We start from the raw sequence: 23,302 nt of genomic DNA on the forward strand, positions 1-23,302 counted from the left end.
GTTTTTTGGGGGGGGGGGGGATCGGTCCAGGGAGTCGCAGCTGAATGGAAGCGGGAGGGCTTGGGAGGGAGTCAAGTTCTTATGGCTCGTTACTGGTTCTAATACTTTTGTGCTGCTTTAGCGTATTTCACCTTGTGAAATAGGAGCTGCGGTGGCTCAAGTGGTTAAGACGCTGGACTGCAGGCTGTGGAATGGTCGGTAGTTCAGCAGTTCGAGACCCGGGTGCCGCATGACGGAGTGAGCTACCGTCTCTAGTTCCAGCTCCTGCCAGCCTAGCAGTTCCAAAGCAAGAAATTGCAAGTAGATAAATAGGGACCCCTTCGGTGGGAAGGTAACAGCGTTCCGTGCGCCTTGGTGTTTAGTTATGCCAGCCACATGACCACGGAAACGTCTTCGGACAGTGCTGGCTCTTCGGCTTTGAAACGGAAATGAGCACCGCAACCCTAGACTCGGATTCGACTGGTTTTCGAGCAAAGGAACCTTTACCTTCTAAATGGTTCTAATACTTTTGTGCTGCTTTAGCGTATTTCTCCTTGTGAAGCGCATATAATTTAAAGTAAAAATTAGCAAGCTTGGGGTGTGCATGCGGTGTAGTAGTTAGTGCTGTTGGTCTACTAGGGGTTTGAATCTGGGTTCAGGTTTTCTTCCGCAATGAAACTGACTGGGCAGCTTTGGACTTAACTTCCTCTCAGCCCTGTCGCAAGGGTAAAATGAAGCCGCTGGAAAGGATCGCCTACGCCACACCCTGAGCTTCTTGGATAAACGTAGGAAATATTTTCTCCCATGATCTGATGACATGGGTATAAAATATATATTTATTGGGGTATAATTTATATATATTTACAAGAGGGGACCCGCAACAAAATGTTGCATAATGTGTTGTGGCCCTACCATAGTCTTCCTTGGAGGCGGTCCTTGCAAGGTGGTCCCCCTACCTTTCCACCCCTCATTGTCAAAACACCCTCCTCTTTCTTTCTGCACCTACCCCCTCTACTAAACTTCCCTCACATCCCCTTCTCCTCTCACCCCTTTTATGTCAGCTTTCCTTCCTACCATCCCTTATTACCCTCTTGCCTCTTATATGTCTCACCCCCTCTTACCCCAGCCTTTCTCAATGTCCCAGTTTGGTGTAGTGGTTAAGTGTGTGGACTCTAATCTGGGAGAACCGGGTTTGATTCCCCAGTCCTCCACTTGCAGCTGCTGGATGACTTGGGCAAGCCATAGTTCTGACAAGAGCTGTTCTTGAAAGAGCAGTTCTGAAAAGAGCTCTCTCAGCCCCAACTACCTCACGGGGTGTCTGTTGTGGGGAGGGGAAGGGAAAGGAGTTTGTAAGCCGCTCTGAGACTCCCGAGTGAAGGGCGGGGTATAAATCCAATCTCTTTTCTTCTTTCCCCCACCCCCTCTCAGTCTGCCCTCTCTTTCTCTCCACTATTTCTCTACCCCCCAATCTCCCCTTCCTGGTTCTCTCCCCCTCCCTCAGACAATCTCCTAAGTTTCTTTCTCTCCCCCAACAGACAATTCCCTATTCTTCCCCCTCCACACACACACAGACAGAACCTCACTTCTTTCTGTTTCTCTCCTTTTGCAGCTGCAGGCCAGCAAACTTCCCCAATCTGGTTGCAGGAGGGGGGGGGGCGGTGATGACACAGGCTTCGTCTCCTCGTGCTTCAACTGACACCCACAGGGCCAGCTTGGGCAGCGATGGCAGCAGCAGAGGGCAGGCAGGCTGGCTCCCAGAGAGGTGCCGTTGCCCCTTTGGCTCCCTTGGCCCGACTGGCTGCCTGCCCTCCCTCCCTGGGGATGCTACCGGCTGCCTTCACTCAGCAGTCCAGTGCACAAACCTGCTGACTGAAGCTATAGTCTTCATTGCTGGCAGTCCTGGTGAGGGCTGTCCCAGCGGCAGGTTGCATAGTTATTGCAGTGGCAGCTTCCCTCACAGCTCCAGCAGCTTTTCCCGTGCCTCAGTAAGTCTGTTCTCTGTGCATGCACAGAGTAAGCAGTTTTACTTTGGGGGGATTTAAGTATCCCCATATACTTTTTAAAACATTTTAGATTTTTTTGCAAACATGGGCACTGCCCCAAGTTTGCTGGGAGATCTGGGAGATCTCCATGTGGCCCAGAACCATGGAAATAAGTATCTGCACACAGAGGGGACCTTGGCTATTAGATATATAGTTCTCCAGTTAGCCCAGAGCAGTGTGCATTGTTCCCTATTTTACCTTGTGAAGCAGGTTACACTAAGAACGACTGGCCTAGGGATATGCAGCAAGCTTCATGACAGACCAGGGATTTGAACCTGGGACTCATAGATCCTATTCCAACATTTTATTACACCATACTGGCTCTAGAAATCCACCAACCAAAGTAAGCTCATCATTGGAATTGTGTCTGGTAGCCCAGTCTGACTCATATACAGTGCCATCCAGGAGCCAGCATGGTGTAGTGGTTAAGAGTGGCAGATTCTAATCTGGAGGATCGGATTCGATTTTGCATTCCTCTGCACAAAGCCAGCTGAGTGACCTTGGGTCAGTCACAGCTCAGACCTCTCTCAGCCCACCCCCCCAATAAGTCTAGCTTACCACCTAGTGGTGCATAACACTAAAAGAGTTAAAACTTAAGACTGCCAGACAATCTTTGGATCTCCTGAGTTCCAGCTATACCACACACAATGCCATATGATAACTGTTATTATTACAGTGCCATCCTAGGCAGAGTTATACCTTCTGAGTCCATCAAAGTCAATAAGAGATTGGATTTATACCCCACCCTTCACTTAGAGTCTCAGAGTGTATTACAATCTCCTTCCCTTCCTCAACTTACAGTAACTCTACATTAGAATCACACTGTTGCAGTGCATTCCTAAGCAAGTCTACTCAGAATCCTATTCAAGGGCGCTTACTCCAAGGGCAAAGTGTTCTTAGGGTTGCACTGTTAAGTTTCTTCCTGGATAAGGTCCCTTTAGGGCAGCATTGTGTATTAGCAGATGCTTCCAGAAAGCCCAAAGCAGGTTTTTTCTTGTTCATCTCTATACAAGTTTCCATTTAGTAATCATGGCTACTAGCTACTGATAGGCCTATGCTTCATCTGTCTGATCTCTTCTTGAATTAACTGCTTCACCACTCAGGTTGCTAAACACTCTGTACCGTTTTCACAGAGGTTCCGATAGCTACATGCAAATCTATTGCTTCATCCACCCACTTCCCCATTCCCATAAATTTCTGAAATCCTGCATGACTGTTGTATTAGCAACAAATCATTGGAAGCCTGCAATTTCATTGCAAAGGGATTTCGTTCTTGCTTGCTGCTTTAACAAACAAACAGGAAATTAGCAACAGGCTAAGACAGGCCTAAGGTTAGCACTTGCGATTCACAAGATGAACATTCAAAGAGTTAAGAAGGAAAAATGACAATAATCCTTTAAACAATTGGTGGGTCTTACAAACAATTACTATTAAATGCAATAACAATATATATATATTTTAAAAAATGTGAAGACTTGAATGGCTTAAGTAACTTGATGTAAGAATTAAGATACACTAATCATTTTCTTCAGCCTAGGTACACAGACAGCCAAGCTAGTTCCTATCTCATTATCCTTTTGCTTTTTATTTTGGTTTCCTTATAAGACTTTTATAGTAACTGACTTCAGAGGGAAAAGAACTCCTCGTTCCCCGAAAAAGATCTGAAGTGATGACTGCAGATTAAAGCCTAATAAACAATGTAAACTCAAAACAGATTATGTAAACTTGCCTATTTTTTCACCCAGGTAAATGTTGGCTTGGACAAATTCCAGAGTGGTAGCAGTTAGGGATGGGCATGAATGGGCCGGCAAACTAAATCCATCATGAATTTTGGCCAGTTTGTGGGTCGCAAAGCAATGTTTGCAGATTTAAGAACCACAACGAATTTCCACACTGAGTTGTTTGCTTTAAGTAGCTCCAAGCCATTTAAACCACTGCTTTCTGCTCCCCATGAAAAGCCGATACAAACTGGGTTGGTTTGTGAACCAGCCTCCCCACTGATATGGGTTTGTGGTTCAGCGATGAACCACAAACTGAATAGCGAAAACGCAGTTTGTGCCCATTCTTAGTGGCAGTGTTTGTGTTTACTGCAGGGCCCAGGGGGTCTGGCCCCCGAGTGGTTTTTATAGGCCTCCCTTCCTGAGCCTTGGCTCCCCCTCCCCCCATTGCCTCTCAGCAGGGAGGACAAGACTGGCACAAGCAGCAGTAGCAGCACAAAAAGCAGCAGGGGCAGCAAGTCTGGGCTGAGAGATGCTTGCTGCCCAGCCCGCCAGCAGCAGGTAACCCCAAGCAAGGCAAGGAGGCAAGCGGGCACCTCGTCTGGACCTGGCCAGGCACGCCTGGCTGTGCTCCCGTGCGCCCACATGCCACACCTTTGTGGCCAGGCCAGCCACCGCATGCCTCGCCTCTGCTGGCTCAGGGAGGGAGCCGAGGGTGGTCAGGCTGCCCCTGGTGTGACGATGCTGGAAGGGGCACTGCGGCTCCTTGGGGAGGGAGGGAGGGAGCCAGATGCTCCACAGGGAAGGGCTGTCTTTATTGGGGGGGGGGAACTCCCCTCTGATCTAATTAGCTGGTGCCCCCCCCCCAAGGCCGCCTCACAAAAATATCCCTAGCTACAGGGCTGCCACAAACTCACAAAGAAATCCTGTGGCCTCTGAAAAACTATCTGATTGTGGGATAAAATTCCTGGTCTGGAGCTATCTACTCTACAAGTGATTGAGATGATGTTCAACTGGACGTTTTTAAAGTGTAGGGAGAGTTTTCACAGGTACTATGAGTTTAATTTTTTAGTACAAGCCTAGGAAATCTGTTTTGGGACATGGTGGCACAGAAATAAGTTCTTGATCTTTGTGATGGAGCAAGGGCCCTGACAACCCAATCCTAAACAGAGTTACACCTCTCTAAACTCATTGACTTCAAGCTTACCCTTGAAGCGGATCCGGAAATTACAGCTGGTACAAAATGTGGCGGTGCGCCTGCTGATGTCGGGCCCATGTTTCGCATGTGCTCTGTCAGCTGCATTGGTTGCCGGTTGAGTACCGGATTCACTTTAAGGTGTTGGTAATTACCTTCAAAGCCTGACACGGCCTGGGACCAACATACCTAAGGGACCGCCTCTTCCCATATATGCCTTGGAGAGCGTTACGCTCTGCGAGTCAACATCTCCTGGTGATCCCTGGCCCAAAAGATGTCCACCTACCCTTTTACTGCTCTGGCCCCCAGCTGGTGGAACATGCTCCCTATTGAGATCAGAGCCCTGCGGGATCTTATGCAATTCCACAGGGCCTGCAAGACGGAGCTGTTCCGCCAGGCCTTTGAGGCAGCGGGCGTCCACATATGCCCCCCCCCAGGTTGTGATCTCCCACCTACTGATAACCGGCCATACTCAGTTACATCAGTGGGCCGAATTCTCCCTACGGCAAGCATGACTACTGAATTTATATGTTTTAAATTTTATTGTATTTATTAAAATGTTGTAACCCGCCCTGAGCCCGTTTACAGGATGGGCGGGATATAAATGCGAAAAATAAATACATGGATTTTAAAAGGGTGTAACTCCATTTAGAATTGTACTGTGGGATTATAGAGACCAGCATTTATGAGCAAAGTAATAGACAGCATATACATCTTTAGGTTAGTTCACACAGACCGTCATCACTTTGTTGACTTTGCATTGTGATTACCTGCATGTGTGAATTTAGCCACCAGAGATCAACCATTACAAGTGGATCCCTCTGTATCAATTGACCAACTCAAGAACAATTCTTTTACAAGGACTTAGTTCATTAATAAGGCTGCGTGCTTCATTATCTACTAATCACTCCCTTATGGAGACATCAAGTAATAATGCCTATTTGGTGTAGTGGTTAGGAGCGCGGACTCTAATTGGGGAGAACCGGGTTTGATTCCCCATTCCTCCACATGCAGCTGCTAGTGTGACCTTGGGTCTGATCCTGTCAACTATGCTGGGAATCATGGGACTTGACCAGACTAAAAGCCACAGGGGGGGGGGGCCTGCAGTAGTGGGGAGTTTTCTGCAGCAGGGAAATTAGCCTTCTGCCTGCATTTAATTCCTTCAGGAATACTTCTGCCCTCTACTTTCTCGCTATACAAAACAAGGACAATTGTTGTTAATTTGCCAAACTTCATATAGCACCTCAAAGCTTTAATATGGATTTGTATAACACGTAAAACGAAGTAAATAAATTTTATTACATTGTTGCATATAAACTCTCCAGAGGCAGAGAGATCCTATAGATCAAAGAACAGAGCAGGACACCATAAAGTAAAAAAACCCAAAACCTTTATAGAAACAGTGTAACCAGTACTAGATAAAATCAATTCATATAAAACATTCAATGGAGAAAAACAAATGTACAGGAAATTAGGAAACTCATTGCCACACACCCTAGCTTTCCCTCTTCCTGCTGTTGCATCTTATCCAATGGGCTGGATCCAGCCAGCATTTTCACTCAGTCTTACTCAATTTCTCTCTTTACTGAAGCCTCCATTCCACATGGCTTTTTTACATGCAGATCTCATGATCCCCAGCACAACCTTTTTGGGTGGTTAGATGGGACCCCCTCCCCTACACCAGTTTGGTGTAATAGTTAAATGTGCGGACTCTAATCTGGAAGAACCAGGTTTGATTCCCCACTCCTCCACTTGCACCTGCTGGATGACCCTGGGCAAGCCATAGTTCTGTCAGAGCTGTCCTTGAAAGAGTAGTTCTCTCAGAGCTCTCTCAGCCCCACCTACCTTACAGGGGTTTTTTGTGGGGAGGGGAAGGGGAAAGGGTTTGTAAGCCGCTCTGAGACTCCGGGTGAAGGGTGGGGTATAAATCCAATCTCTTCTTCTATTACATCAGCAGAAAAACTGGTTGGATCCAACCCAAAGTCTTTAGGCCCTTGCCCACAGTCATCAGAAGGACTTTGTTCTCAAAGCTGTGACCAGATGGATGAAGGATCACATACACCCCATTTCTAGCTGCTTCTAAATTGTAAATAGATCATTCTAAGTACCTGAGGTAAGAAGGAAGTTGGCAGGATCAACAGCTCAACAGCACGCTGTGCCAGCATTCCCACTCGAAGAGAACGGCCCACCACAGCAGTACTCTTGTATGCCATACAGGAGTGCCAACTTAGAAAAATAAGAATTCTGCCAGTAAAACACCTGAATGGTATCACAGGTAAAAGCATTTAGTAGGGCCAGTTTCTGAACTCACATGTAGGGAAACTCCCTTCACGTTTGTGCAGGTGGGGAAGAAGAAAGGTAGCATAGCTGGTCTGAGGCGATGATTGGAGAGAACCCCAGAGCAGTGTTCCCTCTAAGCTGAGCTAGTGTGAGCTAGCTCACAAATTTTCAGCCTCCAGCTCACACATTTTTTGTCTTAGCTCAGGAAGGATGGCTCCAGAGCAAGCTAATTTATGCAGTAGCCATATTGCTTGCTCACAACTTTAATGCCAGTAGCTCACAAAGTAGAATTTTTGCTCACAAGACTCCACAGCTTAGAGGGAACATTGCCCCAGAGCAGTCTTTTTTTGGTTAGAAGCACCATCTCTACATTTCTAGGTTTATAGTCTCCCGCATGGGCATAAGGGGCTGGCTTTCACTTTGCACAGGACTACCCAAGCCTGTGCGCGGATAGTAGCAATGGGCCTCCATCCCAGGTATTACCCTTGGGCACCCTGTCTTGGTGATCGATCATGCTGGTATTAGAAGATGACCATATGCAGAGCCTACTGCAACAGGTTTCAGTATTGTAACCAATGTTCCCTCTAAGCTGTAAAGTCTTGTGAGCAAAAATTCTATTTTGTGAGCTCCTGGCATTAAAGTTGTGAGCGAGCGATTTGGCTACTGCATAAATTAGTTTGCTCTGGAGCCCTCCTTCCTGAGCAGAGACAAAAATGTGTGAGCCAGAGGCTAAAAAACTGTGCGCTAGCTCACACTAACTCAGCTTAGAGGGAACAGTGTAACGTATGTTAAATGCTGATAGCCAGTGTGGTGGAGTGGTTTGATCAGACTGGAATCTTGAAGACCCAGGTTTGAATCCCCATTCTGCCATGCTGGGTGACCTTGGGCCGGTCATACTCTCAGCCTAACCTATATCAGAGGGCTGTTTTGAGGATAAGACTGGAGGAGAGCAGTATAAGCCCCTTTGTGTCCTCACTGAAGACAAAAGCAGGGTATAAATGAAGTAAATACATAATTATGTCAAACTGCATCAACGTTCCAAGTCGACAGAGACGAGGCTTCTTCTCACAGCATTGCTTCTTCCCTCTCTGAACCAGGAAACAAGCCTCCCGTAAACATCTGGCTGCATTGCCCAAGAGTAACATTCTTGAGATAACACTGTTATAACTTGCACTTGAAGGAGGCTCCAGCAAAGAACTTCTTAACGGTTCCTTCAAGCCTTCGGGTGTGGCTGTTGACACGACCCAGAGATCTTATTAACGGCTCACCGTCAAGATGCAAAACTATACAGTTCTGTATTCGCAAGATTTTGAAGAGCGATCAGAACTTGTCCCACAGCCCTGGCCACTTATGTGGTTACAAGGAACACGCCAACAAGAAGTGAACTAGCTTTGCACTCTAGGGCATAGAGAAGTAGCTCCATCCTCTGACGTAAGACAGAGCAGCACACAGAAGCTGGTTTTTAACTCATCCCCTTCTGTCCTGGAAGCTTTAAATAATTTAAACCCTACTGTCGGACAAATACAAGATATTCACAAACTACTGAAGACCATCTTATAAATAATATTTACAATCAAATGACAGATTATGACTGGTGTTTTGTGTGAGTGGCACAGAGAGAAAAGTGACCCACAGACCAAACTTTGGCCTTGCCTCTGTCACAATGATTTTTAGTGCAATTTGTTCACATATAAAACTTATATATAACATACATATAAAAAAGTGTTGATTCCTTCTTGTTTCATTTCCAAAGGGATACACTTGCATGCTGCATCTTCATTCTGCTTCATGCAATTCCTTCTGAACATAATTGGTCCCGGTCACAGGTTGTTCTTGCTCTGCCAAGTCGCTTACACTCAACGAGGCTCCACAGCAGAAAATGCCCTTTAGGATTGAAGCACGCTGCATAATGCCAGTTACACAAAACCAGCCACTGCTAAGTCACCTTAACATCATGAGCAGGGGGGAGTGCTGTCAAGTCACAGCTAACTTATGATGACCCCCGTATGTTTTTCAAGTCAAGAGACATTCAGAGGTGGTTTGCCGTTGCCTACCTTGCTGTCACGGCCCTCGTATTTCTTAGTAAAAAGGTAAAGGTAAAGGTTCCCTTGCTCGACAGCCAGTTGAATCCAACTCTAGGGGGCGGTGCTCATCTCTGTTTCCAAGCTGAAGAGCCAGCACTGTCCAGAGACGTTTCCGTGGTCATGTGGCTGGCATGACTAAACACCAAGGGGCACGGAACGCTGTTACCTTCCCACTGAAGTGGTACCTATCTATCTACTTGCAATTTCTTGCTTTCGAACTGTTAGGTTGGCAGGAGCTGGAACTAGAGACGGGAGCTCACTCCGTCATGCGGCACACTTGGGTCTCGAACTGCTGAACTACTGACCTTCCACAGCCTGCAATTCAGCGTCTTAACCCCTTGAGCCACCACTTGGCTCTCATCCAAATATTTGGCAAGGCCAACCCTGCTTAACTTCTTAAATCTGACTAGCCTGCGCTATCCACGTCAGGGCAACATCACAAATAGCGTTTTCATATTCCTTAGCTGTGAGCACCAATCATCTGTGTCAGTTCAGTCTCAGCCAAATCCTTTGTTTGCAATAACCACCCGGATAACCAGGCATTCTTTTCAGATGGGATGCTGAAGTTGGCATTAAATTGCTTAAAGCAAACAGCCTAAAAGAGAAAAGGTATGTAGGCTTTCCGATGCTTTGGATAGTCCTTGAAGTTGCTCAGATAGAATTCATGGCACAGCGTGGCACTCACGGCCTGGTTAAAAAGCACGTACGTCACCACGAGCCACCAGGTTAAGTTCTTAAATCCAAACGTAACACCCATCGATACATATATGAGAACTTCGGCAAAGTAGTGTGGACAGGACACCATTCCAAACCAGTCGCCGAAAGGAAGGCTGTGGTCCAAACTCACCACCTCTCCTGCGAAGCAAAAAGAGAAGGGGGGGGGAACTATGAGTGACAGCCTTGCCCAACCAAGAAGCAACACTAAAAGATCTCTGGTTTTCACCCGCATCAGCATGATTGGTGGCTATCAGGACTTCTACAAAGGTCGGAACACTTTCTTCTTGCAAAGGTTGTTGCTGTTGCCATCAAGTCACGGTTGACTTGTGGTGACCCCGTAGGGTTTTCAAGACAAGAGACGTTCAGAGGTGGTCTGCCATTGCCTGCCTCTGCATCATGATTCCGGTATTTCCTTGGTGGTCTCCCATCCAAACACGAGCCAGGACCAATCCCGCTTTGCTTCTGAGATCTGACAAGATCGGGCTACCCTGGGCTATCCAGGTCAGGTCAGGGATAACATTAGACCACCCCTTTTGAAGAGGTGGTGTTCCAGATACACTAGCTTTGGGGGAGACTTACTGGCTAAAATGTAAGATATAAGAAACCAACTGTCCTAGTTGCATTTTTTTGTTTGTTTTGCAGCTATCTGTTTACCAAGTAACGGCCTACAGAGTATTTTCTGCTGGTCTAGCTGCAAGTCACCTGGGAAAGTTCTGTTCCTTGCTTCCTCCAGCCCTGAACATAGTTCGTTCTCGTGGCAAGTCCTGGAACCTGTTTTTGAAGTCAGGGCTGCAGACCCAGGTCATGTAAAGTAATGAACAGGATGCCTCCTAGCACATGCAAAGTATTTCTGGCCACCTCTCATGGACTGAGAGTTCAAAACACTACCTAAAACTTATTCCATATAGGTGCTTATGTCCTTTGGCTCAGGTTCCAAACCACCAGCACCAGGTCGGTCTTTCTCAAATCACAGAACACAAGGAGCAAAGGGGCTGTGCGGGCTGAGTCCTCCCCCTCCCCCTGCCTGTGGCTTCCCTCCCTGCAGTTTGTCTCTAGACATTACCGCCCCCTCAGCCAAGAAGGCTCCACTATTGGAAATGAGCCCAGCAGGTAGACGGAGCAACTGCAGGAAGGTTAAGGCCAGAAAGAAGGTTCCGCACACCTGCGAGCCTTAACTGCCCCTTCCCTTCAGTATCTAAGCCATAAACGCAGATCTGCCCCTCAAAGATGCTGCTCATATATAGCTCAGCTAGGGCCTCCATTCTCCATTTCAGCCTTGTTCTATGAAGGGATACTGTGGAAACAAGCAGGAGTTGTACTAACATTTTTTACTGGGGGGGGGGGGGACGGACCCAAACACAGACCACACACACTGTAGACACCTTACCTGATTTATTTTTCCTCAGATTTGCTAGAATCACGAGACACCTCTGCTGATGAACTGAGGCCCAAACGAACATCAGGAGTCCAAGTCCATGGTACCAACAGACCGTCAGACCGTCCCCTCTTCCTGGACCATGCAAAAACCAGAAGTGTTTATAAAGATCTGCCTAATCTACCTCACAGGGTGGTTGTGAAGATAAAATGGAGGAGAGGAGAGTGATGTAAGCCACTCTGAGTTCCCCTTGGGGAGAAAGGCACAGTATCTCTCCCAACTGGAGATTCTGGGCCAACAGGGGGCACTTTCTCTTGCCAGATGGTGAGAACTTCCCTCCGCAGTGTTGGAGGGAACGATACAGAAAGGCGCCTATGGCAGAGAGATCCTGTCTCTGTGGCACAGGAGAGGCTGAAACAATAGAACATGTTTTACTCTACTGTCCTTTATATCAAGAAATCAGTTCTAAGTTTATTCTCCCTTTATTTAGAAGATATCTTATTCGCCTGGAGTCTGTTAAAATGTTAGTTATAGGCAAAAATTATAGGTTACAGCTCTTAGTGTGAAATTTCTAACAGCTGCTTGTAAAATTCACCAGAAAGTTTTATGTATTTTAGATTAAGTTTAACAATTTTTAATGATTTAGTAACTTAGAAGTACTCAAAAGTTTATTGTATATAGCCATTGGCCATCACAATATAATACATACACACACACACATATATAAAATAGTAATTAACTAAACAGGATTAAAATATAGAATATGTGAACAGAATAAAAATATAGATATTAAGATCAGGTTTCTAAATGACATATTCTTAAAGTACAATCATTCGATAGCCCTATCTCTCATTTTTCTTGCAGCATAAGCATAGAGTGCCATTCTGTAAGAAATGGTGGGGTTGACGTCCAAGAGTAGAAATGTTACTATGTCGGTACCTAATGTGAATTGTAAAGTTGTTAGGATTGGGTTGAGGAATTTGATTCTAGGACCATTATATAGGGGGCATTCTAAAATGTAGTGTGTTAGACCTTCAACCGAAGTCCCACATGGACAGGTATGTTGGTCGTATGGGGTTTTGATATATCGTCCTTTTAGCAGCTCAGTTGGCATGGTCTGAAAGTGAAGAGCAGTGAATGCCCTTTTTATGCTGTAAATTGAGATATGAGCCAGATAGGAGGCTCTGGAGTGGTCTGTTGGGGCAAATTTCTGTTGACTAATTAAGGATTTGTCAATTAGAGAGTCTTCATTGTAAACCCAATCCCGCAGATAAGAGTTGTTATCTGAGGGGAGTAGTAGGTCGTCCGGGATTGTATATTTAGTAATAATGTTGGATAGCGTGCTGAGACGGGTTGGGTCATTAATTTGCAGAATATGGAAGCTAGAGTTGCTAAAGGAACCTGTATCAACTAGCTGATGTTTCTTCCAGAATTTTAAAATTACAGCATGTGCACGAGCCCTTATTGAGGGTAAGCCCAGCTCAGCTCGCATCATGGCTGTTGGTGTCCCCTTTGAGAGTGCCAGGATGCGTCTCATAAAATTGTTTTGCATTATTTCCAGCCTGGTAAGGACTTGGTCTTGCCATCCCCATATTTCAGCACCATAAAGTATTTGGGGGATGACCTTGCTAGCGTAAAGCTTGATGGCTGGGTCTATGAGGTGGCCACCCTTGTTGTAGAAGAGTCCCATTATTGCACCTATAGTCTTAAGAGCTGTTATTTTTGTTAGAGCTATGTGGGCATTCCAGTTCAAGGATTCATGGAAGGTTATGCCCACATATTTATAAGTTTTACACTGGTCAATTGGGGTGCCGTTTATGCACCATAAAAATTTTTTTGGCCTTTTATGAAAGACCATCACTTTTGGTTTGGTATAATTTATTTTCAATTTTTCTTCCAAGCAATAGTCCCCCAGGTCATTCAGCAGCTTCCTCAGGCCCGCTCTAGTTAAGGAAATCAGGACCATATCATCTGCATATAGCAAATAGGAGAGCTTCTGATTGTTAAGTGAGGGTGGAACAAATTTCTGGTCAGACAATCTATCAACAATGCCACTGATAAATAAATTGAAAAGTAAAAACACATCCCTGCTTTACCCCTCTTACCGTAGGGATTTCTCTAGTTAGGGAACCAGAGGTACTCACTCTGACCTTTACAGATGTCCCAGAATAGAATTCATGAATCAGTGCTAAGAGTCTTTTGTCTATATCTGTCTTCCCAAGTTTTCCCCATAAACGATCTCTGTCTATGGAATCGAAAGCTATAGCTAAATCTACAGACACCATGTATAGGGCTTTGGTTGGACCTTTCATTGCCAAATAGGCTAGTTGGTAAAGTGTGAGGCGGTGGTCTGTTCTGCTTTGGTCTCTGCGAAAGCCTGCTTGGTGAGGATGCAGAATTAGGTTGTCTGTAGCCCATTCCTCTAACTTCCTTAGTAAATATTTTCCGTATAGTTTTGATGCTGTTATCGAGGAGAGATACTGGGCGATGGTTACTTGGGTTCGACTTATCACCTTTTTTGTGGACGAGGACCACTATGTTGGTTTTCCATCCAGCAGGAAGTAGGCCAGAATTATTTATTTGGGTAAATCGTTTGGCAAAAATTGGGGGCCACCAGCTGGGGAAGGCCTTGACCAGGTCTGTGGGTATTGACTCTTCCTCCGGGGATATGCCTAAGGCCAAGGAGGAAATTAAATTTTCGACCTCAGCCACTGTTACCGCTGGCCAATCTGGTAGCATTTACAGATTGTGATTAAAGGCCCATTTTTTTTGTTTCTGTGGACCTAATCTGAGAGGTAGGGGATTGACAGATGGCAGCAGATTGTGATTAAAGGCCCATTTCTTTGTTTCTGTGGACCTAATCATAGATGGCAGAGAAGTGGTTAATCCAGGAGTTTCCAGAAATTTAGGCATCTATTTAGAAGAGTAGTCTTCTGAGCCCAAGTGAAACTAACTCTCAAAAGCGAGTTTCTTTTTCCCCCTTTGCTGCCTGTGCCATTTCTTCCCAAAATTGCTTGCTGTGGGCCTGTTTCTTAGGTTTGAGTAAATTTTTGTATTGAGTTCTAGTCTTAATTAGTTGTTGTATTAATTTCTGATCCTTATGGCGTCAGGTGAGTTTCATTTGTCTGGCTATCTTCTTTTTAAAATCCCTACATTCCTGGTCAAACCATACATTATTGGGGTGGGTGTGTTGTTTAGGAGATCTATAATTAATCAACAGAGGTTTAAGAGCAGGAATTATGCCTTCGTAGCAATGGATTGAGTTGGAATCTGAGTGTAGCAGAGACTGACGACTGTCCCTAAGTTGTTTCCTCAAGAGCTTGTGCAATGGTGTTATGCAAATGTTCCATCCATCTCCTATAATAGATTTTCGGTAGGATGAGATGTCGGAGTTAAGAAAATTTGGTTACTAAAATTTAAAATTAATTCCAAGGGGCTACTGTCCCTCACTTTGAAGTTGTTCAGTTGACTCAATAAATCGGGGGAAATTGCTATATAATCTATTGTACTCGCATAGAGTGAGGATAAGTATGTATAGGACCCTTCAGAGGAGTCAAACTTAGTCCTATTTAGAATATACAGATAGTATTGGGCGAGTAGCTCAAAACATTTTATACCTGGTCTATTGACTACGGGGTCTAAGGATCAATGATTTAATAAAAGAGCTCATTCAGTGGCCTGTGCATCTAGATTTCCTTGAGGTGCTAGACAGCCTGGGTCAATCCTTGCGTTAAAATCCCCACATAAGATTATTTTAAAATTGGGGTATTGGGCCAACAGATGATCAAGGGTCCCAAATTTTCTCCTTGTCTTGCATTTTGTTGCAATCGGGGGGCAAATATACATTGACATACAAGAGGTTGCCTACTTGCTGGCCCTTGACCAATAGTGGCTGTATGTATTGAGGGGCAGATGCTGTCAATGACTTGGATCTCAGCTTTTAAGTCTACGTTAAAAAGTGCTGCAAGGCCACCACTCCCTTGGCCTTTGTGGTGGGACTTAACTGCAGCACTTGCATAAATTCTGAAGTCCTGCAGGCTTATTAGGGAAGTATCTTGAGCCCAAGTTTCCTGGATAAGCACTATATCAAATTGTCTTAGAAGTTTGAAGAAATCAGGGTCATGGAGCTTGTTATGCCACCCTCCCACACTCCAGGACAGGATTTTTAATTGTCAGTCCTTGGAGATTCTTTCTAGCTCCCCTCCTGTGTTGTGAAAAATACAGTTGTTCCTCTTTGCCACTTGATAGTCCTGCATGCGGAGGGCGGGACAGATGCTGAGATGACTATCCAGATCACACTCCGGCCTCTGGGTAGAGGGAACTGGCTCATTGCGGATAGTACACTTAATTGCATGCTTGTTGGATGGCATTGGCAACTTCGTTGAGGGAGGGGGAGGAAGAGAGTCATTGCCTGATGCCTTCTGATGGATAATAGCTGATGAGGATTCCATTAAGCTTCAAAGCTGGATGCACATCCAGTCCCTTCTTGCTATGATGACTAGTTGGTCAGCCACTGGAAGACAGGGGAAGGAGTTAATTATATCTTCTTCCATTGAATTGTTTAAGTAACAGTCTTCCTTTTCACCTTCTTTGGCGTCTTGAATAGCTTTGTATGGAGTAGTTACTTCTTCATCAAGAGACAGGGTTGACCTAGTTCTTGATGATAAGTCCTTTGCGCTGGTATCTGATAAAGTTCTAACTTTCTGCAGTGATGGAAATAAAGAGGATTCGCAGGTGTTTCTGAAGGCTTTTGCCAGAAAGATCCCTTTGCTGCCCAGGAAGGATCTCTGTTGGAGAAGCATTATGGGTATTTTGGGGGTTTTGAAAGTCAACAGCACTCTCTGTGCTTGATTTGTACAGTTTAGTATTTCAATTGAAACTAGATCTACTGGAAATTGTATTTTCGGGAATAGAGATCTTAAATGTGAGACAGCTTGCTCCTTCAGCTTCCAGTTAGACACCTGTCCTTTATAACTGCATATTGTTAAGCATACCTTTTGCAGTTGTAGAACCAGTTTGTACTGCTCCTTGTTTTACTTGGGTTGTTTCTGGGCCCAGTCTGGATTTCTGTGCTCTTGTCTAGAAGGATTTCTGTTGGCCAGCCCATTTGTCTTCATCACAGTCTTTGTGACATGGTCAAAATACTCCAGTTTTGCAGAGATTTGTTTTAACAATCCAAAGTCGTAACCCACTGTTTTAGCTGTCAGGTAACAGAAATCTGTTGCAGTGCTAGCAGCTCCCTCTGCTGTTTTTTTTACTTGCTGCTCAGTTTCAGCTTCTGCGGGGATTTCCTCGGGGTTGAAAGTGTCAGCTAGGGGAGCTATGCGATTAGCAACAGGAATGGTGTAAGTAGCTTCGCTAATTGCTCTAAAGAAGTCTTCTATCTTTTTCTGTTTGCATTTGGGGGGTGTAGTTAAGTCCTCTGAACCTCGAGACCTCTTAGCGTGCCTCATTCCGAGTACTGTGTAATTACTGTGAGGTTGCATGTGGTCTCCCAATTGTAGCCTTGATGTTACTTACTGCTGGTAAAGGTGTCAACCAAAGATGATAGAATACAAGGGGTGCAAAAGATGGTGAAATCTGAAAAATGTGTAGAGCTCAAAGAGTAATTAAAAGCGGAGAGTATAAACAGTTGCTCTACTTTGCAGCAGTTTCGCTTGTCTAACAAAGAGCCTTCCGTAAAGACCTCCCGAGCTTGCTAAAAGAAAACGTTCTTTTATCTCTCTCTCTCTTCCAAAGATAAGTAACTTCTGTTTAGAGTTGAGAGACCAATTAAGAACTTGAAGGGAGATAAAGCAGGAAAAAGTTAAGGCTGACTTGCCGTCTGTTCGCAGAGGGCTGTGTGGCGGAGTTCCTATCTTGGCACCATCTTGTCATAGCCGACCTGATTGTACTAATTGCTGTTTATCCATTGTATTTCTCTTATGAGCATGTGATTCAGGTGTTTGTGATTTGTGCTGGTCTAACACCATTTAAAGGAGCTGTGGTGGCTCAAGTGGTTAAGACGCTGAACTGCAGGCTGTGGAAGGTCAGTAGTTCAGCGGTTCAAGACCCGGGTGCCGCAAGACAGGGTGAGCTCCTGTCTCTAGTTCCAGCTCCTGCCAACCTAGCAGTTCGAAAGCAAGAAATTGTAAGTAGATAAATAGGGACCACTTCGGTGGGAAGGTAACAGCGTTCCGTGCGCCTTGGTGTTTAGTCATGCCGGCCACATGACCACGGAAACGTCTTCGGACAGCGCTGGCTCTTCGGCTTTGAAACGGAGATGAGCACCGCAACCCTAGAGTCGGATTCGACTGGCTGTCGAGGAAGGGAACCTTTACCTTTACCACCATTTTAATAAACTTTGGATGTAAATAAAGTAAATAAATGAATAAATAAATGCTCAGAGGATCAAAATCCACCATTTTTCTGGTAGCTCTCTTTCCTCACCAGTGGCGTCGCTCACTCTCCACCTCAAAATTCTTTGACCTCATTCAGTTGCTATGTACAGACCAGGCCTTTCCTCTAATAAGAAAGAAATGGACGGGGGTGGGTGTCACATTGTTCTACTACTAAAACACTAAAGATGCCACTTACCTGCCCGGACACTAGAAGGCACTTGGCTTAACACTGTTAAGCCCACCAGCACATAGTAAGAGAGTCCAAAGCAGTACTGTACAAGGTGAATGACTCCCGTGGAGAACACACTGATGTGAAGACACTCCCAGAGTCGCCGACAGCTGTTCAACCAGACAAAAAGGCAAACCAGGAAAGCAGAGAGGGCCTCGCCACCTAGAAATCCAACACAGGTTGCCATGTAAAAACAACTGACAGAAGTGCCAAGTGCACTCAGCAAACTATAGGAATTCATGCCACGACTTGCATGAAAACACTCAGTGGCACTGCGAGAACTTTATACACACAGAGCGCCCAAATACTTGAAGGGCAACAATTCTCAGAACAGGCCATGCTGTACTGTGGAAACCATCCCTTGGATGCAAAAGACCGTGGCCATCTCATTAGGGCAGGACATAGTACTAAAATAATATCTCCCTATCCGATGGTTGGCAGGAGCTGGAACTAGAGACGGGAGCTCACTCCGTTCATGCAGCACCCTGGGTCTCGAACTGCTGAACTACTGACCTTCCACAGCCTGCAGTTCAGCATAGGTACCACTTCGGTGGGAAGGTAACAGCGTTCCGTGCGCCTTGGTGTTTAGTCATGCCGGCCACATGACCACGGAAACGTCTTCGGACAGCGCTGGCTCTTCGGCTTTGAAACGGAGATGAGCACCACAACCCTAGAGTCAGATTCGACTGGCTTTCGAGCAAGGGAACCTTTACCTTTACTTTATCCGATGGTAAGACATCAACCTTCTACCAGATGATCCTGGGACTTATATTTTCAGAAAAGAGGACACAAGATAGTCCTCTTGGGACTGGGCCAGCTGAGAATGCAAGGGCAGAACGGCACTTCCGAATGCTCTCCAGTAGCCGTCCGCGGAAAGTTACCGTGCTGCGGGTTCCATGAACTCGGTAAAGTAGCTGGTCAACCTGTGCCTCTTCTTGTCAGGCTAGCCTGCTGTATGCAAGATGGAATTCTTTTTTTGCACGAGGGGCCTGGCATATGTGAAACCCCCTCCCTAACTTCTCTAACGGTTCAGTCCCAGAGGCTTATACCATGTTCCCCCATGTTCGTAATAGCACTAAAGAGTCACCCTGATTCCAGCCCGGTCTCATCAGATCTCAGAAGCTAAGGAGGGGCAGCCCTGGTCAGTATTTGGATGGGAGACCTCCAAGGAAGCCCAGGGTCACTTTGCAGAGGCAGGCATTGGCACACCACCTCTGCTGGTCTCTTGCCTTGAAGGCCCTACAGCAGTGGTGGCGAACCTATAACACGCGTGCCAGAGGTGGCACTCAGAGCCCTCTCTGTGGGCACACGTGCCATCGCCCCAGCCAGGCCCAGACCGCCATTAAAGTGTCGAATTCTCTGCCAAATAATTTTAAGTAAATGAAAGCATTTGGGATTGCTTTCCTTGCTTTGTTTGGATCATCTTAAATTAATGTATGAGTTGTTTTTTCTAAAGTAAAACCTCAGCATTCAGGTTAAATTGCCATGTTGGCACTTTGCGATAAATAAGTGGGTTTTGGGTCGCAGTTTGGGCACTCGGCCTCTAAAAGGTTCGCCACCACTGCCCTACAGGGTCACCATAAGTCGGCTGCAACTTGACAGCTCTTTTCACCACCACTAAAGAGTCAGGGAAAGTACAACAGGAGTACTACTGCCATGAGCGAGCTGTAAATATGTTCTGCAAGATAGTTACAGGTCACTTGCATGCCGATTTCCTATGATGAAAAGTCCTTTAAGCACAGCTTATTGGTGGAAACACTTAAAAGAAACAACACCATATCACTTTAGGTTGCCTTCCACTAAGAAACAAACAAACAAGCAGGCTACACCTTCCTGTTTATAAGCATACACATTCTCAGAACCATACATGCCTCTGTTTTGGTCCTGGGGGGCTTCTCCAAGAATGTGGAGCAAATCCTGCAACCAAACTGGGAAGGGCCATGAGAAGAACAAACTTTGGATAAGCCACAGGAAGAGGATGCCATTCCAGATCACAGCCACGACATAGAAGTGACAGAACCACCTACAGAAGGAAGCAAAAATTAACTTATGGTTCATGGCAAGGGCTCCCAAGTTCCCCACATCCCAAAGACCAAATGGCTTCCTTTCCTGAAAACCTGTCATGACCAAGGAACACCAACATGACCTCAAGCGCCACCCAGTGGCACTGAAAGATTAATGCTAGAAGAGTCATGCTTTGTCATCCAAAACGGCAACTGTCAAATTGGAGAGCTGCTTTGGTTTGGTTTCATTTGTAGTGATTTTGCCCCTTCAACGGGGGGAGCCAATAAGAGGAAGGCCACCCAAGCACTGAATTCACCTCTTAATTTCAAACAGACCAGGTTACCTCACAGTAAACCGAAAGAAAATAGCTACTTCTAGAAGGTTAGCTAAGAAGGCCTGGTCTCCACACCCAGCAAAATGAAGAGGGAAAATGGACTGTACCAACTCAGGCTCCAAACAGAAGATACACTTTTAATAAGAACATAAGAAGAGTCCTGCTGGATCAGACTAGTGGTCCATCTAGTCCAGCAGCCTGTATCACACAGTGGCCAACCAGTTACTCTGGAGGGCCAATGACAAGGCACAGAGGCTGAGGCCTTCCCCTGACGTTACCTCCTGGCACTGGAATTCAATGTGCCAGATCACTAAAAGAAAGTCCCTACAAGCAACAAAAAGTTAAAGACATCAGTAAGAGGTCTATCTTACTCCATATACAGCTGTGGTTATTTTGTACATACAGGGAGTCTTATGCATGGTGGCATTAAAAAAATACAAGCCTCCACCCCACCCCCCCGCAACCTGAAGCAGTGCAGTCCATTCTAGCACCACAAAACTGGAGCATCTCATTCTGCCAATTGTGGACATCAAGTATCAAACACAGCAACATGTGTCTTCGTTCTGTGTGGAACTGGGCCTTGAATGAAGTGGGGAGTGTTCATTTTGTGTCTCATTAGCAGAAAGAGTAGCATTCCTTTTCTCCTAAACATCCGCGAGGAGCGGATTTTGGCACGAGGAATTCATGTGCGCGGCTGAGGGAGGCCAGGGAACGTTTCCCGTGAACCGGTGACTGGCGGCGCCTCCGGCCGCCGTAGACATTTAAAGGGCCCCTTCCCAGCCCTGCAGGAGCAGAAACAACCCCTCGCGGCTCTCCCGCTCGGGGGAGAGCCGCGAGGGGCGGGATTTGGGCCACGGAACCACTCGCCCCATTCAAAACGGGTGACAAAATAGGTTTCTGTTCCTATCCTTGAGCACAGGTGTTCAAGAGCTACCAAGCGAACGGGAAAGCACTCTGCACGTGCCCAGAGGAGCTCCGGTGATCTGATTCCTAATGAAGCCTAGGAAGGGGGAATCCAGCGACTAGCTGCTTAGTCCCCGCAAAGACACCTGGCCCAGCCTCCTCGGCTGGATCTCGGACCCCGCGTCCTTCACCTCTTAGGCACGTCGAAGTACTGCAACCAGGCTGGGCGCTGCCCGCAGCCGCCCTTGGTCTTCCCGTAGCGGACCAGATCGTGGAAGAGCCCCGCCAGGCTGAGCGAGGAAGAGGCGGGCGGAGGCGGCAGCCACTGCAGGACCAGCAGCGCAGCCAAGAAACCGGCAGCCAGCGCCAGCCAGAGCCCAGCCAGCATCACCTTGCCAGGCGCGCACCGGAGGTTAAGGACATTCGCCGCTCGTCTCCTCCGGGAGAAAAGAAAAGGGGCAGCGCCCCTCCTCCCAGCCAATAGGGGCTCGGGAGAGGCGTTCGGAGAACGTCCTTTCTCTGAATATTTCCACAACCGACCAATCGTCTTACACTGACGGTCCCCAAGCTTTAAATCGGCCCATTGGCTTCCTCTGGACCACTTTCGCATTCGGTCTGCTTCTGATTTGCGATTCCGTTTGTCAATCAGGCAAGGGACTTGTCCTCTTTAAAAAAATGCTCTCCGCCCTTCTATCCGAACTGTTTGCCTGTGATTGGGTTATCAGCGAGCGCGGCGTTCTCCTGCTCCAATCAGAGTTCTCCAGGGGCAGCGTGGATTGATTTGTTGGATGTTTAGGCTGTGGAATCGAGGCGGGCTCAGGCAGAGGGGAAAGAAGCAGAACTGCTAAGGTGCACAATCAGGGCCGGCCCGAGGGGTTTGGGCACCCTAGGCGAGGCCGCCTCGTGGCGCCCCCCTCAGGTGCCTACCTCCCGGTGGGGCCTGGAGATCTCCCAGCTGGCTGCAAGGCTGCAAGGCTCCCTCTAAGCTGTTGAGCCCCCTGAGCAAACATTCTACTTTGCGAGCTACCGGCATGCAAGTTGTGAGCCAGCGATTGGGCTGCTGCATGAAATAGTTCGCTCTGAAGCAGACGAAGCACGTCCTTGGGGCACGGGGGGGAGGTCTGTTTCCGTTTCTGTTGCTCTCGCTCGCCGTTTCGTGCGAGGGGGCTGGGGGAGCGCAGCTCTTTTTCGTGGGGGGGTTATGAGGCTGGTGAGATGCGCTCCTTGGGAGCGGCGGGTCTCCTCTGAGGTGGGCTGGAAGGGAAGGCGAGGGGAAGGCTGCGGGCATTGGGTCCCCCTTCCCTGGCCGACAGCGCTGCTCGGAGAGGCGGTCAACTGGAGCCGCGCAGCCTCCCCTTGGGCGAGGAATCAGGTTGCCATTTGGTCCCGGTCTCCTCGCGTGCAAGGAAGGGGATGCGGGGATCACCAGCCACCGCCGGGCTTGGTTGGGACCTGCGGGTCTCCTCGGAGGTGGGCTGGAAGGGAAGGCGGGGGAAGACTGCGGACATCGGGTCCCCCTTCCCTGGCCGACAACGCTGCTCGGAGAGGCGGTCATCTGGAGCCACGCGGCCTCCCCTTGGGCGAGGGATCGGGTTGCCATTCGGTCCAGGTCTCCTCGTGTGCAAGGAAGGCGATGCGGGGATCTCCAGCCGCCGCCGGGCTTGGCGGGAAGGGGGCCGCGAGTTGTCATTGTTTATGGGGGTGTCATTCCACTCCTGGCACACCCTAGGATTGTCATTCCAATCCGTGGCCCTGTCATTCCAGTGCCTGAACACTCCTGGCACACCCTGGGGCTGTCATTCCACTCTGTGGCCCTGTCATTCCAGCTCCTGAACACTCCTGGCACACCCTAGGGCTGTCATTCCAATCCGTGGCCCTGTCATTCCAGTGCCTGAACACTCCTGGCACACCCTGGGGCTGTCATTCCACTCCGTGGCCCTGTCATTCCAGCTCCTGAACACTCCTGGCACACCCTAGGGCTGTCATTCCAATCCGTGGCCCTGTCATTCCAGTGCCTGAACACTCCTGGCACACCCTGGGGCTGTCATTCCACTCCGTGGCC

At 47.3% G+C, this 23,302-nt stretch overlaps 1 protein-coding gene across 1 annotated transcript; it reads right to left on the bottom strand.

Annotated features, from left to right (window-relative positions):
- Positions 1-9,858: 9,858 nt before the first annotated feature.
- On the bottom strand, positions 9,859-21,850 carry SRD5A3 (steroid 5 alpha-reductase 3). Its single transcript, XM_015406115.1, has 5 exons — positions 21,432-21,850; positions 19,871-20,022; positions 17,963-18,161; positions 11,403-11,521; positions 9,859-10,153 (listed from the first exon to the last, which is right to left on the bottom strand). The coding sequence occupies exons 1-5, from the start codon at positions 21,848-21,850 to the stop codon at positions 9,894-9,896; spliced, it is 1,149 nt and encodes a 382-aa protein (XP_015261601.1). The 3' UTR covers positions 9,859-9,893.
- Positions 21,851-23,302: the final 1,452 nt, after the last annotated feature.

The sequence above is a fragment of the Gekko japonicus genome, unplaced genomic scaffold (genome assembly GCF_001447785.1).
Source record: "Gekko japonicus isolate JY-2015 unplaced genomic scaffold, Gekko_japonicus_V1.1 scaffold896, whole genome shotgun sequence".
NCBI classification, from domain to species: Eukaryota; Metazoa; Chordata; class Lepidosauria; order Squamata; family Gekkonidae; genus Gekko; species Gekko japonicus.